This window comes from Corythoichthys intestinalis, chromosome 9 (genome assembly GCF_030265065.1).
Source record: "Corythoichthys intestinalis isolate RoL2023-P3 chromosome 9, ASM3026506v1, whole genome shotgun sequence".
Classification (NCBI taxonomy): domain Eukaryota; kingdom Metazoa; phylum Chordata; class Actinopteri; order Syngnathiformes; family Syngnathidae; genus Corythoichthys; species Corythoichthys intestinalis.
The window spans coordinates 39,689,314-39,710,937 of record NC_080403.1 but is presented as its reverse complement, the minus strand read 5'-3'; the positions used below and the strand labels follow the sequence as shown (position 1 = coordinate 39,710,937).

Genomic DNA, 21,624 nt, shown 5'->3' with positions numbered 1-21,624 from the left:
GGGTGTCACAAAATATCGAAATGGTGATATATCGTGATACTTCTCGTGATACATTTATCTCAAAAGGTTATCTATATGCTCCTACCAATAATCGAGATATCGTTTTAAAAAGGTGTCAATGTTTAAAAAAACAAAACAAAACAAAATCAAGTTGCTACCGAAATCCACCACCATAATAGTGTCTCAGTTAAATCTAAGGCTGCCATTGACGGTGCTCGACGCCCAATCCATTTAGACTGGCAACGTTCGTTCATTCTAAACCAGAGCATTCACAGTCATTTTCGGGGCATTTACAGGTCACTTGCTGTTCATTTTAGGGCATTTACAGGTAATTTCCTGTTGAGTTTGAGTCACTGCCTTATTCATTTAGGTGATTCCCAGGTCAGTTCCTGTTCTGTAACTCAAAATAAATAGGAAGTAACTAGAGATGTCCCGATCGATCGGGTCCGATCACGTCATTTTCAAAGTATCGGAATCGGCAAAAAAATATCGGACATGCCTTTTTTTAATACATATATATTTTTAAATTAAATCGTTTTCTAATGGTATTTAACTTTACAGACAAAATATGTTACACTCATCCAGTCTTTAGTTTTGGCTTAAGGTAGGGTTATCAAATTTATCCCGATAACGGCGGTGATTAATTTTTTTCAGAAATGTATCACGTTAAAATTTAACGCAATTAATGCATGCACTGCACGACCCACTCACGCATTGTCGCGCTCAATCTGTAATGGCGCCGTTTTACCTATATAGAGAGCTAAAAGGCAGCGTAAAATGAGTAGAGTGAATTTTCGCAGCCTTTGGAGCCTTTTTTTAATTGGCTAAACCCTTACAATCCCTCTCCCTACGATTAGAAATATCGTGGGAAGCAATGTCGGGAAGCAAGGTAGTAAATGATCTTTTACCTAACACTCTATGTTATTTACCAATGCAGAGAACATATATCAATTGGCAGCACTACACACAGTCATGGTTACACTTCCCATCATGCATTTGGGCAGAAGTTAAATGGCAGCAGTATCATTTACTGAAAGCTCAACAAATACACTAGATGGCAATATTTAGTCACAATATACAAAGTCACATTTGTCCTTTAAGAATTACAAGTCTTTCTATCCGTGGATCCCTCTCACAGAAAGAATGTTAATAATGTAAATGCCATCTTGGGGATTTATGTTCATAATAAACAAATACAGTACTTATGTACTGTATGTTGAATGTATATATTCGTCCGAGTTTTATTCATTTTTTTCTTAATGCATTGCCAAAATGTATATGATCAGGAAAAATTATCGGGAATGATTGGAATTGAATCGGGAGCAAAAAAACGCAATCGGATCAGGAAATATCGGGATCGGCAGATACTCAAACTAAAACGATCGGGATCGGATCAGGAGCAAAAAAACATGATCGGAACAACCCTAGAAGTAACCCATAAAACACCCCAAAATCTACAGGAAGTAACGGAAAATCAACAGGGAAATGATCTTAAATGGCCCAAAATTACCTCATTGCCTGGCATTGGCTGCCACTGACGGCCATAGACATTCAGTCCGCTTGAAGTGGGAGGGACCCTCCTGGGAGGGACCCTCCCAGTTCAAATGGATTGGACGTCTACTAGTGATAAACTCATTCCAATTCACAACAGAAGCTTGTTTTTCTGTTTATTAGTTGTTTGTAAAATATCCTAGAATGATTTCCATACCAATGTATCGATAAGTGTTGTATCGCCATATCGTCAGGTCATTATCGTCAGCTTTGTATCGCAAATCGTATCGTATCATGAGGTACCAAGAGGTTCCCACTCCTAATAAAAACTATCAATTGGAATAAACATCGAGCAAGGAAGACTACGACTAGGGATAGGAAAGATACAGATTCATTCCAAAGTATAAGACAAATGTACAAACCATAAAAAGAGAAATGCATTTGTTTGATCAATAATTCTTTACCTTTGACAGTTTGTCCTGGAGCTCTTGGATTTTGACCTGTTGCTCAGCATTTGTCTAGGGAAGAAAACAACCAGTCGAATAAACGAATAAATAATCTTTATTATAACTCCAGCAATTTATATCTAAGACACACTGGACCGATTTTTTCTTCCTTTTTTGGGGCAATTTTAGCTTCCAGTACCAGTTCAATACTGTCTTCTAAAGGGAGCACATGTAGTTTGGGAGCATGGAGTGTTTTGAATATCTACAGTAAATGAAAAACATTTACTACAGAGGCCAGCCAGGATATAAGTAATCGACTCAATCAATTTCATGCAATAACTTTCAGATATTGTTTTGGTATACTGCATACAAACAATATGCACCGTTTATAATTGCATTGCTCAAGCCTATACTTTCCTCCATATCTCAAAGAGGAAGGCCTGTAGTGTACCCAATTCTCTTCATGTTCTGATACCTTTGTGATTTTTGGCATCTGGAACCTTACATTGTGAAAATGACGATTTGTGTGGTGTCAGTGAAGCCGGATGCCACTTGTAAGGTGAAGCCACAAGTCTTTGCGCCTGTGAATGGTGCAAAGACTTGTGGGTAAGCCTGTCACGATAACAAATTTTAGTGGGCGATAATTTATCTAATATTTTATACAATTTAAAAAAAAAAAACAATTTACAATGACACAGTGAGAATACCATACTGTATGTATTAAACAGGCATGAAAATGGGTCAGGGGTTAAAAAGGTGAGAAAGGTGTGGAGGAAATATGTTCCGGCGTTCTGCCAAAATGTCCTCCGTTAGCGAAACGTCCTACATGAGGCGAATTTGACAATTTTAATTTTTCACATAAGGCTTAATATTCGAGTTACCGGGGATTTAATTAGTTGAAGGAGTTGATTTCAACTACCATTGACTCACGCTAGCTTAGCCACTCCGGAGCCCTGAAACTAACAAATAACTGGCAAACTGCACAGAATTTGTTCAAATCAACTCCAACGACTAATTAAACCCCGGCTAACTCAAAGATTAAGCCTAATGTAAAAAATTCTGAACCTCCCCTTTAAAATAAAGACCATTGAATATGGCCATTAAAATGTTGTCTATAAAAGTTTTAGAGCAATAAAACAAACAACAAAAATGAATGGAATGAACAAGAATCCTTCAAAGTATTTCATAATGAGCCCTGAAACTAACAAATAACTGGCAAACTGCACAGAATTTGTTCAAATCAACTCCAACGACTAATTAAACCCTGGCTAACTCAAAGATTAAGCCTAATGTAAAAAATTCTGAACCTCCCCTTTAAAATAAAGACCATTGAATATGGCCATTAAAATGTTGTCTATAAAAGTTTTAGAGCAATAAAACAAACAACAAAAATGAATGGAATGAACAAGAATCCTTCAAAGTATTTCATAATGGGTCCAAATTATTTTTCGAACAGATATGTGACCTTAGAGACAGCCGTTTGCATTGCTTAGCCAAAACTACAGCTGAGGAGGCAAGATGGATATTTAAAATTTCTTTAACCTAAGCTTTCAAAACCTTCAACAACAACCGAGCTGTAACCGAGGATTGAGCACGAGCAGTATCAAAAAGTCCTGGCTGTCGTGTTACCTGTTGTGCTGTAATTCCAAGTGGTGCTTGAATTGGATGCTTATAGCGGTCGACAGTCTTTTTGAGCCAGCGCAAAGTTTGCAGCGCATGGAGATATTTTGTCATCTTTACTGGACAAAAATGTGAAGTAATGGCTGTGTTTCCAGTGTGCAAATGCAGCCGTTTTTAGTATATCTCCTGCCTATTTCATTGCATCCTGGCGAGGTAGCAAGGCTATGTTGTTTTGCCGCAAACTCCCAGCGCTCACGGCTCACGCATCATGGTAATACACGTGATCCGTTTTTTTCCCATCCCCGATTAGAAAATGTGACATGTGATGTCACTCCCATGACTACAGTATTCTTCATTCTACATACATTATGGGGCAATAACAAAATAGCAACGCACAGGCATCAAGGAAAGTAACTTTAGTCAGCTGATTTAGAAAAATGAACGCGTTAGATTGCTCTTTACTGAAAGAAAGTAATCAGATTACAGTTACGCATTACTCACATAACATGTAACTGACAGCACTGCTTTTATATTACCGTTAAATACACAAGCCTGACGCTAACTTAACGGGAGCTAGTTTTTCACTGGAGATTTGGCTAGCTCTGGCAGTGTTCAACGCAAGCTGCAACGAACGGCAGTAACTTTGTCATACTGCAAAATATGAAAACGTTTGAAACCATTACTCACCAAATTCAATATGCTGGCAAATGCATTCATCTAAAAAAATTGGGAGTGAGACCTCATCTCGTCCAGCGAACGTGAATTTGTGCTTAGGACATGATCATCTGTCGCAATTAGCGATCTTTGACGCTCTCTTCCCCCCCCCCCCCTGCATACAAACTTGTTTCTCTCTCAGCGGCTGTGATTAACCTCAATGAAGTTGCCCTCCTAGCTAAGCCTTGCCTATCATTCGTCTTTGTAAGTTTTTAGTAACTTTGTGTATTGAATTTGAAAGGCAAAAGTGCGTTTTGTGTTTGGCGAACTTTTTCATGAAGCTAAACTGTTGAAGCTACTCACACGTGGAAAAATACGATTGTACAACGTTTTAAATGTGTTCATTTGGTATCTTTCAGTTACCACGATTCGAGAGATCAATAAATTGAAGAACTTACGCCTTGTGTTTGGATTGTTTGTTTTTGGGTTTGCTGGAATTGCGTCACTGACACACGCAGCATCAAACAGGGGAAGGGGTAAGCGCTGCCGCGCCAAGCCACTTCTGGCTGCATTTTTGACACATGAAAAATAACGAATACGTACTACTCTATGACGGAAAATTTTAGTGGTTTTGTAACCGCGACGTTTTCATAGCATGGTAAACCGTGAACGTAACCGGCATATGCCTACACCCGACCCCCCCACCCCCCTTAAAACATTTCTCCTCGGATCTACACGATTCACGTAGGTCATCCTTTTTTACTTCAAAACGGCGAATTTTGCCGAAAGGTGAGAGATTTTCATGCCTGATTAAAAGAGAAAGTACACCCATTTAAATGCAATAAATGTTTACTTTTAAATTAAAAAATACTGAAGAAATCACAACTAAAACCAATAGAACATGCCTCTTTTAAGTAAAAGACAACAATATTAATACCGCACAGAAACACAGAATATATAATACAATTTGTTTTTCAAGAAAAAAATAAAATTGCACTTAATAACTTAAGCATTTAAGCAAATGAAAACTTTTCCCCTCATAGCTTTGCTATGGCCTTCCATGTGCAATATTCTGATTGGATGTTTTCCGAGGCACCCTGAAGCACACGCAAGGGTGACGTTATTTTGTTCATGTGACGCGGCGGAGAGACAGACACAGCCTGCCGAGAGCCACAGGTTAAGGAAGTGTTGTTAGCGCCGTGTGTTGATAAAAAACAAAGTTGTCAGCACGTTGTATGTTTGATATCATTGCCAGAAAAACACACATAATAGGACACCATACAGCTTCCTTTTTAATGTCCTTATAATGATGATCTGCTGCATCACAAAACACTTTGTAACTTTCCACCTTCATGATGGAGCGTTCTTCTTCATTGTTCGCTGGTGTTTAAAACGTGAATAAGCAACTGGGCTGTTGACTCCAGGCCCGGCTTCGCCCATTTTGACGGATGCGTTTCCGGCAAATACAGAAAATAGCCTAAACCATCCGGCGGGCTCAGGCACGCCGGAGATGGTCCGCAGTCAATCCGGAGTACTGACGCGGCCGGTATATGTTGAACAATAGGATATAATGGGAATGGATTGACTCCGGCGCTATTTTTTGCCAGACCTGGGCCGAACCCAGAACAAAGATGCGTCTGGTGTATTCGGGCCCTGAGTCCTTGTCTCAGCATATTGCGTAGTTGGTAACAAGGAAGCCGAACTTTTAACAGCACATCTGCCATACGCGCGCACGAGCACGCACGCGAGGTGATAAATCGCAGCGGAAAAATTACCGTCTTCATTTTTATTTACCGTGCGATAAATGAAATTATTGCATATTGTGACAGGCTTACTTTTGGGTACAACTTCCTAGTGCCAACCGTGACTTTACATAGTCTGTGAATTCATGACACTCTTGAGTGAACTATGTAAAGTCAAGGTTACTACTTGGACGGTGTACTCATAAGTCGTTAGACCATTCACAGGCGCAAAGACACCTTCCAAGTGACAACCGTGAAATTACAAAGTTGGAGAATTCATGGCCTGCTTTAGTTTTTTTTAAATTTTAACTAACACTCAAAACTGTGAGCTTGGATTGGTTTCCTACCAAAGAGAAGCTAAACCTCTATGGTAAATCTCGCAAGCGCTAGAATAAGTTTTTAACCAATTATTTACATTTTAATATAAAACTGAGCAACATCGGAGGGTTCAAAGAGCCTCCTGCGTCTCCGTAGCCCCGGGTTGCTGATTCCTGTTCTAGAACCTACTAAGAAAAATTTTAGGTTGCGCTCATGCAAGCCACTTACATAAATGACCTCTTCAGTAATAGAATTGAATAGAATATTTCATTGTCACTGTAAACATGTCCGACTTAGGCCTACTCCATAGAGATCGACCGATATGGGTTTTCCAGGACCAATACAGAATATTAGTAGTTAGAGGGGCCGATAACTGATTTTTTAACCGATATTCATTTGCAGTAAAAGTGTCAAAACTGGCTTAAAAAATAAATAATGCAAACACTGAACTTCATTGATATGCCTTTTCCTCTAACTTTTCAGTGTGTGTGATGACAGCTTCTTCAACAGAGGCTCTGCCTTTGCCGCTTGGAGGGCATGGTTTAGTGGTAGAGTAGTTTTTCCCCAATCCAGAGGTTGTGGGTGCGATTCTCAGCCCTGATAACCTCATCTAACTATCCTTGAGCAAGATACTAAACCCCATCTTGTTCCTAGTGCTGCATCATTAGTAGGTAGATGAGGATATAATGTGAAGCGCTTTGAGGGCCTTAAAACGGTGCAAAAGCGCAATACAAGTGTATCTCCATTTACCATTACGATTTAACCAATGGGAGGACGGGGTGAATACTAGTCAGGAGAGAGAGGTGCGGCTGCATCTGAGCCAAAATAACGCAGTTTTAAATTGATTTTGTTCATATTGGCCGGTCAGATTAAAAAAAAAAAAAAAAAAAAAAGACTGACACCGATGTACATCAAATTTCCAAATATTGTAACCAATAATCGCTCAATCTCTACTAGTACTCCCGGGTTAATATAAGCCTTTTCTGTGGAACTGTGCTACTGAGTCTCAGTTTACCTTTTCCAGTTTGGAGAGAAGCTCTTCAACATCTGCTTTTCCCTGCTCTTTGGCCTGGAACAAACAATCAAAAGTTGACCTTCCTTAATTTATTTATTTTTTCATACCTTTCGATGGCGTGTTATCAGGTTTGAAAGGGAATTTGCAATGAAAATGGCCAGAATTTCCTTTTTCTAAATCCAGGTGACACACGCAATTTGAACCAATACATAAAATGTATAGGTGTACATGAGCGTAATTGGGGGTTGTAATCACATGTGAGGTCATCTTTGAATACATTTAATCCAATTTTTAAATGTTTATTGAGTAATAAGGCAAGAAAGCAATAATATGTTGTGCAATGTACTGTCTTGATTATTTCACCTTTTGAATTCTCTGCTGGTATTCCACAGCCTTTCGTTTGAGTTCCTCACTGGTTTGTCTTGAGTCTCTAAGTTCAGATTCATAGAGGTCACTGCGGCGGCGGGCGGCTGACAAGTCCTCCTCGAGCTGCCTGATGGTCACTTGCATCTCTTCCAGCTGGGCATGGTACTCCTAAAACAACACGCCAATAACAGAATCTCAAGGTACAATAAAAGAGTTGCATCAATTGTGCTATCACAGATGGATAAAAGCTTAGTTTAGAGGGACAATGTCAAAAGGCATTCATTTAATATACAAAGTATGTTAAATATAGCAGTTTGGAGTTAGCATTTCTCATCTATTAAGAAAGAATGAGCAAATTTTGAGGAGATTTCGCCTCATGAGTTACTATTCAGATGACCAATCCATAAACGATATACAGTGGGGTAAATAAGTACTTAGTCAACCACTAATTGTGCAAGTTCTCTCACTTGAAAATATTAGAGAGGCCTGTAATTGTCAACATGGGTAAACCTCAACCATGAGAGACAGAATGTGGAAAAAAAAAACAGAAAATCACATGGTTTGATTTTTAAAGAATTTATTTGCAAATCATGGTGGAAGATAAGTATTTGGTCAATAGCAAAAGTTCATCTCAATATTTTGTTATGCACCCTTTGTTGGCAATAACGGAGGCCAAACATTTTCTGTAACTCTTCACAAGCTTTTCACACACTGTTGCTGGTATTTTGGCCCATTCCTCCATGCAGATCTCCTCTAGAGCAGTGATGTTTTGGGGCTGTCGTTGGGCAACACGGAGTTTCAACTCCCTCCACAGATTTTCTATGGGGTTGAGATCTGGAGACTGGCTAGGCCACTCCAGGACCTTGAAATGCTTCTTACGAAGCCACTCCTTTGTTGCCCCTGCTGTGTGTTTGGGATCATTGTCATGCTGAAAGACCCAGCCACGTCTCATCTTCAACGCCCTTGCTGAGGGAAGGAGATTTTCACTCAAAATCTCTTGATACATGGCCCCATTCATTCTTTCCTTCCACAGATCAGTCGTCCTGGTCCCTTTGCAGAAAAACAGCCCCAAAGCATGACGTTTCCACCTCCATGCTTCACAGTGGGTATGGTGTTCTTCGGACGCAATTCAGTATTCTTTGTCCTCCAAACACGAGAACCTGTGTTTCTACCAAAAAGTTCTATCTTGCTTTCATCTGACCATAACACATTCTCCCAGTCCTCTTCTGGATCATCCTAATGCTCTCTAACGAACCGCAGACGGGCCTGGACGTGTACTGGCTTCAGCAGGTGGACACGTCTGGCAGTGCAGGATTTGAGTCCCTAGCGGCGCATTGCGTTACTGATAGTAGCCTTTGTTACTGTGGTCTCAGCTCTCTGTACGTCATTCACTCGGTCCCCCCGTGTGGTTCTGGGATTTTTGCTCACCGTTCCTGTTATCATTTTGACGCCACGGGGTGAGATCTTGCATGGAGCCCCAGATCAAGGGAGATTATGTGTGGTCTTGTATGTCTTCCATTTTCTAATAAGTGCTCCCACAGTTGATTTTCTTTACACCAAGCGTTTTACCTATTGCAGATTCAGTCTTCCCAGCCTGGTGCAGGTCTACAATTTTTTCTCTGGTGTCCTTCGACAGCTCTTTGGCCTTGGCCATAGTGTTTGGAGTGTGACTGACTGAGATTGTGGACAGGTGTCTTTTATACCGCTAATGAGTTAAAACAGGTGCCATTAATACAGGTAACGAGTAGAGCCTCATTAGACCTCATCAGAAGTTAGACCTCTTTGACATCCAGAAATCTTGTTTGTAGGTGACCAAATACTTATTTTCCACTATAATTTGGAAATAAATTATTTTTAAAAAATCAAACAATGTAATTTTCTGTTGTTTTTTTCCACATTCTGTCTCTCATGTTTGAGGTTTACCCATGTTGACAATTACAGGCCTCTCTAATCTTTTCAAGTAGGAGAACTTGCACATTTGGTGGTTGACTGAATACTTATTTGCCCCACTGTATCTACTGGCCTAGACAGACAAAGGATTTTTTCCCCCTAATCAAGATAAAGCAAGACAGCGTGATTCTGCACGACTCCTCACTATGAAAAATTATATAGGGTACATAAGTCCACCATTCTTCCTTGTTATTGGATTTGTCTTTTGACTGACATACAGGTAAACCAGTGGATGAAATTTTGAATTGTGTAAAAAAGAATTTCAGTGGCTTGTTTGGAATGATTGAACTGTTCTCCAGCTTGACAAAGATATTCTGACATTGTTTCACTGTGCAGCGAGCTTTAGAAGTTGCAGTGCACTGCAGCAATGATTGTTCATCACCGCACAAAAAAAAAAAAAAAAAAATCAAAGGGAACGAAGAAACAGACGCTTAAGCCTTTTACTTAATTTATAAAGGCTAATTCTGCCATTTCTTGGAGGGACATCAAGCAGAAACATACTGTATTGCAAATCATTTAGCTTTATCTTGATGAAAAATAAATTCTGAATGTCAGTTAAATGTGTACAGTCTTTTCTCGTTGTTCCCAGCATCCTCTGGAGATAACTGGAGGCAAGCATCTTGATTAATGATCAAAGTCTCCATTTTTGTACCCTGCAGTGATGCCATCTGCAGGGATGGCCTTTGTGATTACAGTACTCAGAACAAGGGAACCCTCAGAGGTGATACCCTGCTTGAGTAATGCTGACAAGGTGCATCATTGTACTGCTACTTCAGCCAGTTCATTATTAAACGTCAAGACAGTGATTTCCCATATGTATAGATGGATTTAACAAATGATCCCTTTTATTAAAGAGGCACTAAAGTTTTTTCCCCCCAATATTTAAAATTGCTTCCCTCATAAGATAATTGACATTCCGAGCACTTTCAATGCAAATTGTTGCGCAAACAGAGTAAAATGGCATCCAAGGTTAAAAAAAAAAAAAATGGATATAAAAATAAAGCTTTAGTGCGACTAAGTTATCTATTAACCTAGCTAAGCCAGAAAACTGAATCAGAGGCTTGTATTGATGAAGAGAAAAGGGATGATGTATAGTAGCTATTATACATACTTGCTCTTTAATTTCCTGCAGCTTGTTGCTCTGTTCACGGATGTCGTGCAGCAGCTGCATAGCCTTGTCATCTTCTCTGGAGACTTCCACACGCGCCTCCTCGAGGCTCCGCTTAAGGCTCTGCAAACACAACATACACACGGATCAAAGTAATATTTATTTGGTATACGGCACCATTTTGTGGAACAGCATTTAGAGTTGAGTGACGGGTGTTTAAATTCCCTCTGCAATTGATTGGTCATGATAGAGGTCAGAGCTTGATTTGCAATGTGATGCAATTGCCACTCAAAGGGCGTTTGCAACATCATGATCTAAAACTTCCATTACAAAGACATTTCACATTAAACAATATTTCTGTATATCCAAAAGATTTTGCTGAGGTAATTGGGCTTCTTGGGAGGACATATCAGAGGATGTTTATGTAACTCTCAAAATGTCTGGAGGGAATCTCTCACATCTACAGACATTGTGTGCTGTATGACTCACGCTGCACTCTGTAATGTAGGTGGCGAGGTCTTGCTCAAGGATGCTCCTTTGAGTCTCGGAGGCCTTCAGCTCTACGTCTTTCTGGTGAAGAACTGACTCTAGATCATTCATTTTGCGTTGGAACCTGGAGATCTCCTGCTCCATCTGTATAAATGATGGGTTCAATGAATTAAGTCCTGTATTTTTAGATTAAAAAGTAGCATCGATAGAAATACATAGTGTAACTTGCCTATATTCCGTAAGTGTTTAAATGGAAACTTTTATAAGGATTTAGATGCATGTTCAATGAGCACTTTGAGTTCCGTTCCTAGGCTGGCGATCTAACATAAATTTCCGCTTAAGTCGGAATTAACCCTTCAAGTACCTCTAAATACAAAATAACTGTCCACAAACATGTATTATACGTCATATTAATAAGATCAAGTAAAAAAAGATACTGTAAAGTACAATGTGTTAAATGCCGTTATATTGAACAACTATGTGAGCTTTAAAAAATAATAATGACAATAAAAAATTTTAAAAATTAAAAAAAAAAGACAACCTCGGGCTTTACTCGCGAGTGAGTCGCTTTGCTGAGAGATAAGGGCGCTGTTGAAAGAGTAGGAAGGCGAGAGAGAGAGGGGATATCATGGCTGCTCAGGTTGCCTTTCTAAACGCAAGCCGGCCGTCCGAACACAAAAAAACAGATCGGGACTCGCAAGAGGAGTCGGCACCAGGGGAGAAGTAGCAGCAGCTGCATGAGAATAAGGAAGTGGGAAGTCCGAAAAAGGCGCATTGTTGGCGGCCAGGGAAGAACCAGAGGTTGGGGTGGGCGTCATGACTCTCCCAAGCCGAAAAGGGCGCTTCTCGGGCAGACACATGAGAACCAAAGATTACAGCGGGTGGCTGCTTGAGCCCAGTCCGAAAAAAGCGATTTGTCGGCGGTCAGAGGAGAACCAGAGGATGGGGCGGGGGTCACGACTCTCCCAAGCTAAAAAGGGCGCTTCCCGGGCAGACACCACCTGAGTTCAGCGGGAGAAACATAAGCGGCACTTGTGTTATAAAAGTGTTTATGTGCTCTGCGTGCCCCTTTGAGTGACCTTGTTGAACAGTAGCTGTCCACCAATGCACTGCGTTCAGTTCCCATGCAAGTAAATCAACAACAAGGAGGTTTAGATTGTTTAGAGGGGGTAGGTACTGAGTTATGACCCAACGGTTAGTTTAAAACAGCCACTTTGGAAGAACCGTCTCACCATTTATTGGGGCTGATGGACAACAAACAGAAAAGAAGCCATAAACACAATTGCTTGAGGGGTATCACTTTTGGGATTGTCCCGCTCTATTCAGCTCGCTTGTTAGGAGGTGAAATGACTGCAGCGCTTCACAAAGCTTGCAAACTCCATTCTGGTTGGCTTTTTTTTTTTTTTTTTTAACCATGCAATAAAAAAGGCAATCCTTTCTGTTCTGTATACAGCATCGATACATACCTATTGAATAAATTGGCAAACAATGTTTTTCTTCATTTTCTGTTGATATTGATTTCAAGTGATATTCTTATATTAGATGTATTTTATAAAGATTTTTCATATATTTTTACCCATTACCAATTCAGGTTTTTAGTTTTACATAATTATGTACATACAGTAGTTACATAGTTGTTCACAAAAAACTATGTAACTACTGTATGTACACATTTTTTCTTGTTTTTGTTTTTTTACCAAAAATTTCAAATATTTGGTAACTATTACAAATTCGTCACATGGCTTATGTCTTTATTCATGAATCTAAAAAAAAAATTGATTTGACGCAAATTTTAGGTCACCTTCCGCTCTAAAAGCTTGTGATTTTTTTTTTTTACTGTTATTACATTATTATGCTGCACTTTATCAAAAACAGTTGGAAGTCACTTCTTTAAGAGATTTTATTTCCTTGTGATGTATGTGACAGAGTTTGGGATTTTTACTCCTGTAACCAAGATTGAAAAAAAAGTTTTAAAAAATTGTAACATGAATGTATTTTTCCCAGGTAAGGTGGCAACAAGCGTGTTAAGATAACGTAAACATCAAACAACAATGAAATACACGCAAACGCTTGAGGAAAAGTGCTTCTTTGAACCAGCGGGTGGTGTGACGTGCGCACCTACGGAAAATCCTCACCTTGTGACATTTGTCTTGGGTGTCTTGTAATTCCTTGCTTTTAAGGTAGAGCTTCTTTTCCATGGAGTTGGTCTTAGCAGGAGAGTTGAGGCCTGCAGAAGCTGCCCTTAAGTCGAAAAGACATCAAAGTTCTTACAGTTCTTATGAAGGCAAATTTGTTCAAATTTACCTACAAGGATGGTGAATACTGTGTAACACATGAAAAATACATCATAACAACAAACTGACTGGTGTTTCCAAAAAAGTTGCTTTTCTGTAAGTCAAATTCTACTATTTCATGTTGGTATGATGATGGTAGATATAGAACTACATTTTTTTCCCCTTCGGGAGGGAAAAAAAAAAAATCACTCAATTGAATTGTAAATAATGTATACTGCAGTACATACTGCACCTACAACATTCAGTACACACAAGGTGATATAATAGATTGAAAAAGGAAGGAGCTTCTCTCACATTGCTGTGGAGGCTGAGGAAAACTGAACCTGAGTGGTCCATGTTCAATGCTTCCATTGCTAAAGCTGCAGCTGAAAGCTGTGGTCCTTATGGTCATAGGTGCCTCAAGGGGCAGTAACCCTCGAACACCGTGGTGGATCCCGGTGGTCAGGGAAGCTGTTCGACTCAAGAACGAGACCTTCAGGGGCATGTTGTCCCTGGGGACTCTTGAGGCAGTTGCAAGGTACCGCCCAAAGGACTGCAGCCTCGGCTGTGACGGAGACAAAGCAGAGGGTGTGGGAGGAGTTCGGAGAGACCATGGAGACAGACTTTCAGATGGCACCATCATTGTTCTGGAAGACTTTCCGGCACCCCAGGAGGGGCAACTGGGGGATCATCCGAGCTGTGTACAGCAAGGATGGAACACTGTTGAGCTGGACTGAGTTGGTTGTCGGTCATTGGAAGGTCATTGGAAGGAACACTTTGAGGATCTCCTGAACTCCAACTGACCCGCCCTCTGTTTCGAGGCAGACCTGGAGGATAATGGGGGAATTGACTCAATCTCTCTGGACGAAGTCACCAGGGTGGTTAAACAACTTTGCGGTGGCTAACTCCTAGGTGTTGATGAGAGTCGCCTGAACCGGCTGAAGGCTCTGGGTGTTGAGGGGCTGCCATGGATGACAATCATGACATAACTGCGTAACATTGCGTGGAAGTCTGGGACAGTGCCGAAAAGAGTGGCGAACTGGGGTTGTGGTTACTTCTTTTCAAAAAGGGGGAACAGAGGGAGTGCCAACTACAGGGGCATTACACTCCTCAGCCTGCCTGGGAAAGTCTACTCCTAGGTACTGAAATGGAGAGTCCTGCCGATTGTCGAACCTCGGATCGAGGATTAACAATGTGGGCTCCGTTCTGGTTGTCAAACAGCTCTTTACTCTCGCTGGAATCCTGGAGGGGGCTTGGGCGTAAGCTCAACCATTCTACATGTGCTTTGTGGACCTGTAAAAGGCGTATGACCGGGTCCCCCGAGATATACTGTAGGAGGTACTGTAGGAGTATGGGGTGAGGTGGCCACTCTTTAGGGCCATCCGATTTATGTACACTCAAAGTGAGAGTTGTGTTCGTGTCCTCGGCAGTAAGTCAGACTTTTTCCAAGTGGGTGTTGGACTTCGCCAGGGTTGCACTTTTTGACCAATTCTGTTCGTGATTTTCATGGACAGGATATCGAGGCGCAGTCGTGGCGGAGAGGGATTACAGTTTGGTGGGCTGAGGATTGAATGGCTGCTTTTTGCAGATGATGCGGTCCTGTTTGCATCAGGAGGGAGGGAGGGTTGGATGGATGGATGGAGGGACGGACAGATGGACGGACTGACTAGAAATTCTGCCCTGACAAAATATTGTTTTTAAATGGCTTCATTTTCTGTATGGAGTTTGTTTGTTCTCTCATTAATTGTGTGGTTTTCCTCCACAAATAACGGTTTTAAAGACGAGCAGAATAGAAGGCTCAAGGTCTCACTCGCCTTGTTGTTCTCCTTGGTAAGGACACTAACTAAAATATGTACTTCTCTGTTATTTGCGGTAAGATCAGAATGAAATTTGATAGGCATATCTTGAAGATGTATCAATCCTCAGAGTCAAATTTAAAATATTTTGTCGCTGATTAATTAGTTGGCGATTTATTGTTGCCGAGAGAGTCGAAATTAGCCAGTAAAGGACATGCACGCTCATGTCTCTGGGTGGGCTAATGAAATGTTTCGGAAGCGAGCTGGGCAGTTGTAGTTTTTTAAAAAAAGTTATTTTCATTAGTTAAAAACATGCATGTTAGGTTCAAATAAAAATTAACGGATAGTGACGTCAATCTCAACCAGGTTTGAAGGGTATTGGGGGGGGGGGGGGTCTAGGCTATAGAGAACTGATTCCAAATTTTATGAAAAGAGGAAAGGAAAGAAGTTATTTAAAGGACAGTCTGCACATCTGAATACGGAATTTGTTGTGCATCTCCTGGTGGATTGTAAATAAATGATCATATATCGCTGAGTAAATCAAAGAAGGAATTGATGTCAAAGTCACTGCGCTGGCAAATCTGATTTGATTGAAGGGAAAAAAAGTTTTAAAAAAATAAGAATGATGCTGTTAGAATAAATACCAACAAATATGCTGTTTGGGTCTTCGTTGAGACGCCAGACTATTTTAATGATCAATTAATGTCAATCAAGTTTTTTTTTTTAATTTGAAGTAAAACATATTTTGACAGTACAGATTAAAAAAGTCAAATGTGATGATAATCAACATGCAATTTCATAGTGATAGAGGAATATTCTTTAATTAATGAGCGATTTTGATATTGTAGCAAATTTGCCCACATCCAAAAAAGTCACTGTTGCTGTGACTTTGTATTACCAATACTTGCATTAGCTTAACTGTTGTTAACAACATTTACCGTGTGCTACACAAAAAAAAAAAAAAAAAAAAACACTAGTGTGCCGTGAGAGATCGTCAGGTGTGCCGCGAGAAATTATCTAATGTCGCATTCATATATACAGTGGGGAGAACAAGTATTTGATACACTGCCAATGGGTTTTCCCATTGTGAGTGTATCAAATACTTGTTCTCCCCACTGTATATATAAATATTGTACTGTCCGTAACTGTGCGGGCCCTTGAAGGGGCCATCAGACTGCAGAGTGGTGACGTAGCGGGAAGCAAGCAAGGAGAGAGGGAGAACAGCGTGAGCCGTGAGAGCGGAGTAACTCGGCCTTTAGCCAAGCCAGAGAAAGAGGTGGGCTGCAGCCGGACTCCTCTCGAGTTAGCGGTCGCATGTTGCGGATGTCGCTGTTATTCTATTTATTATTTTCCATTGTTGCCACAATAAAGTGGAAAAGTGGTCACCGACTCCTCTCCGTTCTATTTCCCCATTCGGGGCTATTACAATGTTTTCTTTACGTCGTCGGGCGGAGTTGCAGTAGTAAGGTGGGAAGGAGTAGGTAGAAAGTTCTCGGTCGTGTGCAGATGAGCGCAATATTTCTCATGTCGCGTTCAAAAACTGCTCGGATTTTAAGCCATCAACGACCTTGTCCGCAACAATGTGGACCCCAGCACGTCTACAGCACATTATTTGGTTAGACTCATCATATGTCCATATACTCAAAAGTGTCCTTTCTATTTCATCCATATGTGATGAGCGTCAGTCCTCCCCCTGTGTTTTATTCCTACACATTGTCAAGGAGAGCAAAATAGCTGACTGCTAGAAATCCGAGCAGTTCTTCAACGCGACACGAGCAGCTTTCCTAAACGTCATCTCCAAACGAAACATCCGTCACTCCAAAACTACTCGATGGACTATTTTGTTCGCCTTCGTGAAAACACAGAGAAACAGGCAACTTTTTTGATAAAAACTACGAAGGTAAATGAGAAAGCCCTCAAAGCCAGTTACCTTGTTGCTAAATCCAAAAAGTCCCACACCGTGACTGAGACATTAATACTACCTGCCTGCAAAGCCATTGTCTGCGAAATGCTCGGCCCCGATGCGGTTAAAGACATTGCTCAAGTCCCCCTGTCTGATAATTCTGAGCTTTTTCAAGCCTCACTGCAAAATAAATAAATAAATAAAATAAATAAATAAATAAATAGTAATAAAAACTGAGAAAGACTGAGAGCTGTTGAAAAATATGGATATCGATAGTGATGCACGATAATACATTTTTCAACCGATATCGATAACTGATCATTTCCTGCCCCTTTCACCAGATAATGTCACGCCGATAATTCTATTCTAATATGTATGTAAAATTTTAAAGTATGCAAAGATCAAATGTTACTGTGCAAAAATGTAATTCAGTGCTATTTTTTTCCACATCAAATGTGAACAAGTAGTAAATTCCAACATCTAAACAACGGCATTGAAATTGTGTAATGGTAAGCTTTTGGCAACAATTACTTCGAGAGTAAACACCCAAGTTGCACAAAATGCCTTTAAAAGTAAGCCATTCTTAACATATATCACATTACTACACTGCAAAAACACCTCCTTAAAACTAGCAGAATTGGACAAAACTGTTGATTGCGCACATTTGGAGGCTAAATCAAAGTATATAATTATCGGATTGCATTATCGGTTGAATTTAGTTTTATCTAGATTATCTTTGTGACGTCATAATTGCCATTATCGGCCGATAATTATCGGTGACCGATATTATTGTGCATTTCTAGATATAGACTTTGTGTTCATCTAAGCAGGCTCAAGTTTCACACTGAGTAAGTATACATACATACTGAGAAATTATTTTATAATTAAATATACTGTACAGAAAATAATTTTGGAACATTTTTGGTTTATGGTGTGCCGCGAGATTTTTTCCACTGTAAAAACGTGCCGTGAGTCAAAAAAGGTTGAAAAACACTGATCTAAACAATGAAGGGCTGGATTGAAGCGAGTTAGTTCTCATGAAACAGAATTATTGCGTAACAAGACATTTCAGCCAATTATACAATTCCAACATTTTTTGAACAGTTCGGGGAAGGTCTTGATCCAGAATATCTGTAGCTCAGTTCATAAAGCAATCGTGTAGCATGCTTGAATGAGTTTTGTGCAGGAGAAAAACTACACCACGATATTCACTTTTATTTTAGGCTATGAAAGAATAATTTTGTTTGTTTGTTAGAAGATTGAAAAAGTTCGGAAGATCCGGAAGATGATATATTAGAGGACAGGCCAATAGTTAGGGGAGATTTTGAAAGAAGGCTCATGAGTGGTTGAAAACTGTTGGTCTTCTCAGTGACCCCAGATCATTCCCCGTGGAGCTGTGAAAGCTCTCACCACTGGCAACCTATTGTGTCTATTCATGGCAATATGGCCTGTTTGCCAATTAGTCTGAGCTCTAATTATTCAAGCTTGGATATTTACCACATGTCACATATAGATATGTATGTGTGTGTGTGTGTGCGTGTGTTTAAAATGCATGCTTCTTTGGAGAAAAAAATAGTAGAAAACAAAATTTTAAACAAGTTGTTAACGGCTCCACTCTCTTCGTCCCCAAAAATAAATACAGGTAATAATCCTGAGCAAAGCACAGAGTATATTTCACGTGTTTGAGGCATGCTGCTTCAGGGAGTTTGAGTTGTACTAATGAGTAGTTAACACGTTCACCAAAACAAAATGACAACAAAGAAGGATGCTAACAACCCCTCAAACCACATGATTAGCATTATCATTATTCCCAGTATTCTTGAGCTCAATTATTTTTCTGCGAGTCTCTAAGCATTCGTATGCACCCACACCAGTGTGACATATGGTAGGAGCACCAATCTCTGCTTGATACACTTGAGCAAAAAATTGTACTGTAAGTACTTTTGCTGGTGAACTAAGAAGGGATAGCGGCATTTAAAGATGAAGAAAATAAGATGAGGCAATGAGAATAGTCAAGACCGGGAATTAAATTTGGGGGAGAAAAACACACTACAGTGGTCACCATGGAAATAGATGTTCTACCCCAATCTGATTTCTCATCCGTTTTGCTTTCTAATTTGCTAACGCCTTATCTTCCTTTCTGTTACTGCAGCTGTCATGCTCCGCAGTCTCCAACACGATCATTCTGGCACAGGCTGCTAGACTTCAACACGTTCTTTTGGATTATTACCAGAGGTGAAGATGTCAAATAGCATTAGGGATAATTATGGTCCCAAAACCCATGCTGTATTCAGAATGCTATTAAGCAGCACAATAACAGTAGAGAGGGCGGGAATGTCGCTGCGTGAGTGCATGTCTGTGTGTGTGGGTGTGTGTGTGCGTGGAGGGAGGGGTGTTCCACCTCTCAGCGAACCTCATTGACACACTCAGCTGCATACCAATAAGCACCGATGGGAAGATAACACCAGCTCACAGCCTCTGACCCATGAATTTGCATTCTATGGGCATCGTCCCAGCAATTTGCTCTCAAGACACACAAAAAACAAAAATCGCAGGGAAAGAAACAACACATGGAGATTAGGTGAACCCCCTTGTTTATTCTGTCGCACACAGCATATGGTCAAACAAATTTTTGGTCGCAACAGGCACGACCCTAATGATAAGCCAAGTGTCCATTTAACTCAAGCCATGCTACCTGGAATTTGTTATTAAAGTAAAGAGAAATGTTGCGGCACCGAAAATACCAATGGCAGGATGGGGTCTCTAATTAACAAAGGTGTTGACTTGAGGTAGAATGTAAGAGGTGTTGTGTTTAAATTAAAAAAAGCCTAGCATTGCAAAATAAACAGATGCAACTTACTCAGATTTGGCCAATGTTGTCAGCGCTCTGCTGAAAAACCATCCTAGAAAGGGGAGATCCTTGCCCTGGAAGCCCACAGGGGGAGCTCCTCGCTTGGATGCCGAGGCTGGCCGAGGGGCTGCCTGATCCGGCTCCTCAAAATTAGAGGTGTCATCTTCTGCATGCAATGCAGGAACAAAAGGTGGAAGAACTGTGGGAGGCAGAAAATTTGAGTACTGTGAAAAAGGCAAGGAAAATCTTTTTAGAGGCGAAGAGGTTAGTTAAAAAAAAAGGGGTGGGTAGAGGAAAGACGGAGGGGAGGAGGAACCTCACAGAGCAATGTGCTCCGAGAGTGCGGTAAGTCGCACGTTGATGCTGCCTCTGTCCCTCCCTCCTCGTGCTCACTCACTTTCTCTCATGCTCACTTGCCCTCTCTCACTGCAGCAGTGTAAGCTTCCTAGCTTAAACCAGAGATGAAGCACAAAGCTCAATCTGCATAGATTTACAAATACATAAGATGTTTTCCCTTCTTTTTCTACTGTTTACGTATGATATCATGGAATTCAGGTGAAAAGAAGACTAAATCTAAACTGCTGTATATTGTCCTCCATTGGCGAATAAAGATTAATGATAATTCGAAACATTGCCTCCTAGTCTGCAGATGACACTGTGGAATGGATTCCAAACATATATTCAAATCCAGAAAAGAGGAGAACGTCTGAGAGGAAGAGAGGATAGCGCTGGCATATTAATTTTGGGAAATAACGTCATTAAACCAAAAATAAGTGACAGGATGTATTCCAAATAGCCTACACACTTGGGAATCACAGCATTGTTGTGCATTCTAATGTGACCACACTTGATTGAAACTGTTCCTCAGTGTGACTATGTGTGATTTTGTCACAGATGCTCAGCTGAAAATGTCAACATCTACGTCTTTCTCCGTTAACTACAGCAGTTACAGCATGCTGTCAATGCAATCAGTAAGGCATTGTTTTTTGTCTATTTTTGTTAACTCGACAAAAACTTTATGCACCTGATTCCCTTAGCTTTTCTTCTTGCCCTTACCACCTCTCAATTCGTCTCTGGGCGGAAATGGATCTTTGCCAACGCATAGCAATGCAATGTAGGACCGGGTGTTCTTTTTGTTGTAACAACCTCACAATTTGATTATATTGCGTTTCTTTCACCGTGTTGCCCTCATACATTGTCTTTCAAGTAATACGTCTTGTTTCATTTGGGGGTGAAAATTAAAAGGCAGAACTTCCTTACCCTGGCGTAAGTTGTTCCAGTCTACACTGGAAAAAAACGAGTGGCATCTGAGTTCCTGGAATCCTAGACGTTCCTTAGTTCCACACAGCAAATTAAGCACAAGGTCAACAAACTGTTTACTGGCTCGCGGTTCCTCTGGAATCTTCAGAAAAGTCTATAGGTAACACAACAAGCAAGTCAAAGTTCAATCAGTTCATATGTACAGTACCTGTTGCAAGCAGGTAGACATGTGCCGATTACCGGTTTCAAGGTATACCATGGTATGTAAACGTCAAGGTTTCAAAACCACAAAAAAATTCCGTCATACTGTTCATAAGGTATTAGCTATTTTTTATGTCCTAA

At 40.5% G+C, this 21,624-nt stretch overlaps 1 protein-coding gene across 7 annotated transcripts in view; it reads right to left on the bottom strand.

Moving 5' to 3' along the window:
* The window catches only part of cita (citron rho-interacting serine/threonine kinase a), an 83,460-nt gene that overhangs the window by 42,812 nt on the left and 19,024 nt on the right, over nucleotides 1-21,624 (bottom strand). For all 7 annotated transcript variants that reach the window (XM_057846689.1, XM_057846690.1, XM_057846693.1 and 4 more), the window contains exons 9-16: nucleotides 21,283-21,436; nucleotides 20,032-20,221; nucleotides 13,335-13,440; nucleotides 11,200-11,343; nucleotides 10,714-10,833; nucleotides 7,650-7,820; nucleotides 7,287-7,340; nucleotides 1,956-2,009 (exon numbers count right to left, since the gene is read on the bottom strand). In XM_057846689.1, the coding sequence (XP_057702672.1) occupies nucleotides 1,956-2,009; nucleotides 7,287-7,340; nucleotides 7,650-7,820; nucleotides 10,714-10,833; nucleotides 11,200-11,343; nucleotides 13,335-13,440; nucleotides 20,032-20,221; nucleotides 21,283-21,436 (993 nt within the window). The remainder of the gene's footprint in view (nucleotides 1-1,955; nucleotides 2,010-7,286; nucleotides 7,341-7,649; nucleotides 7,821-10,713; nucleotides 10,834-11,199; nucleotides 11,344-13,334; nucleotides 13,441-20,031; nucleotides 20,222-21,282; nucleotides 21,437-21,624) is intronic.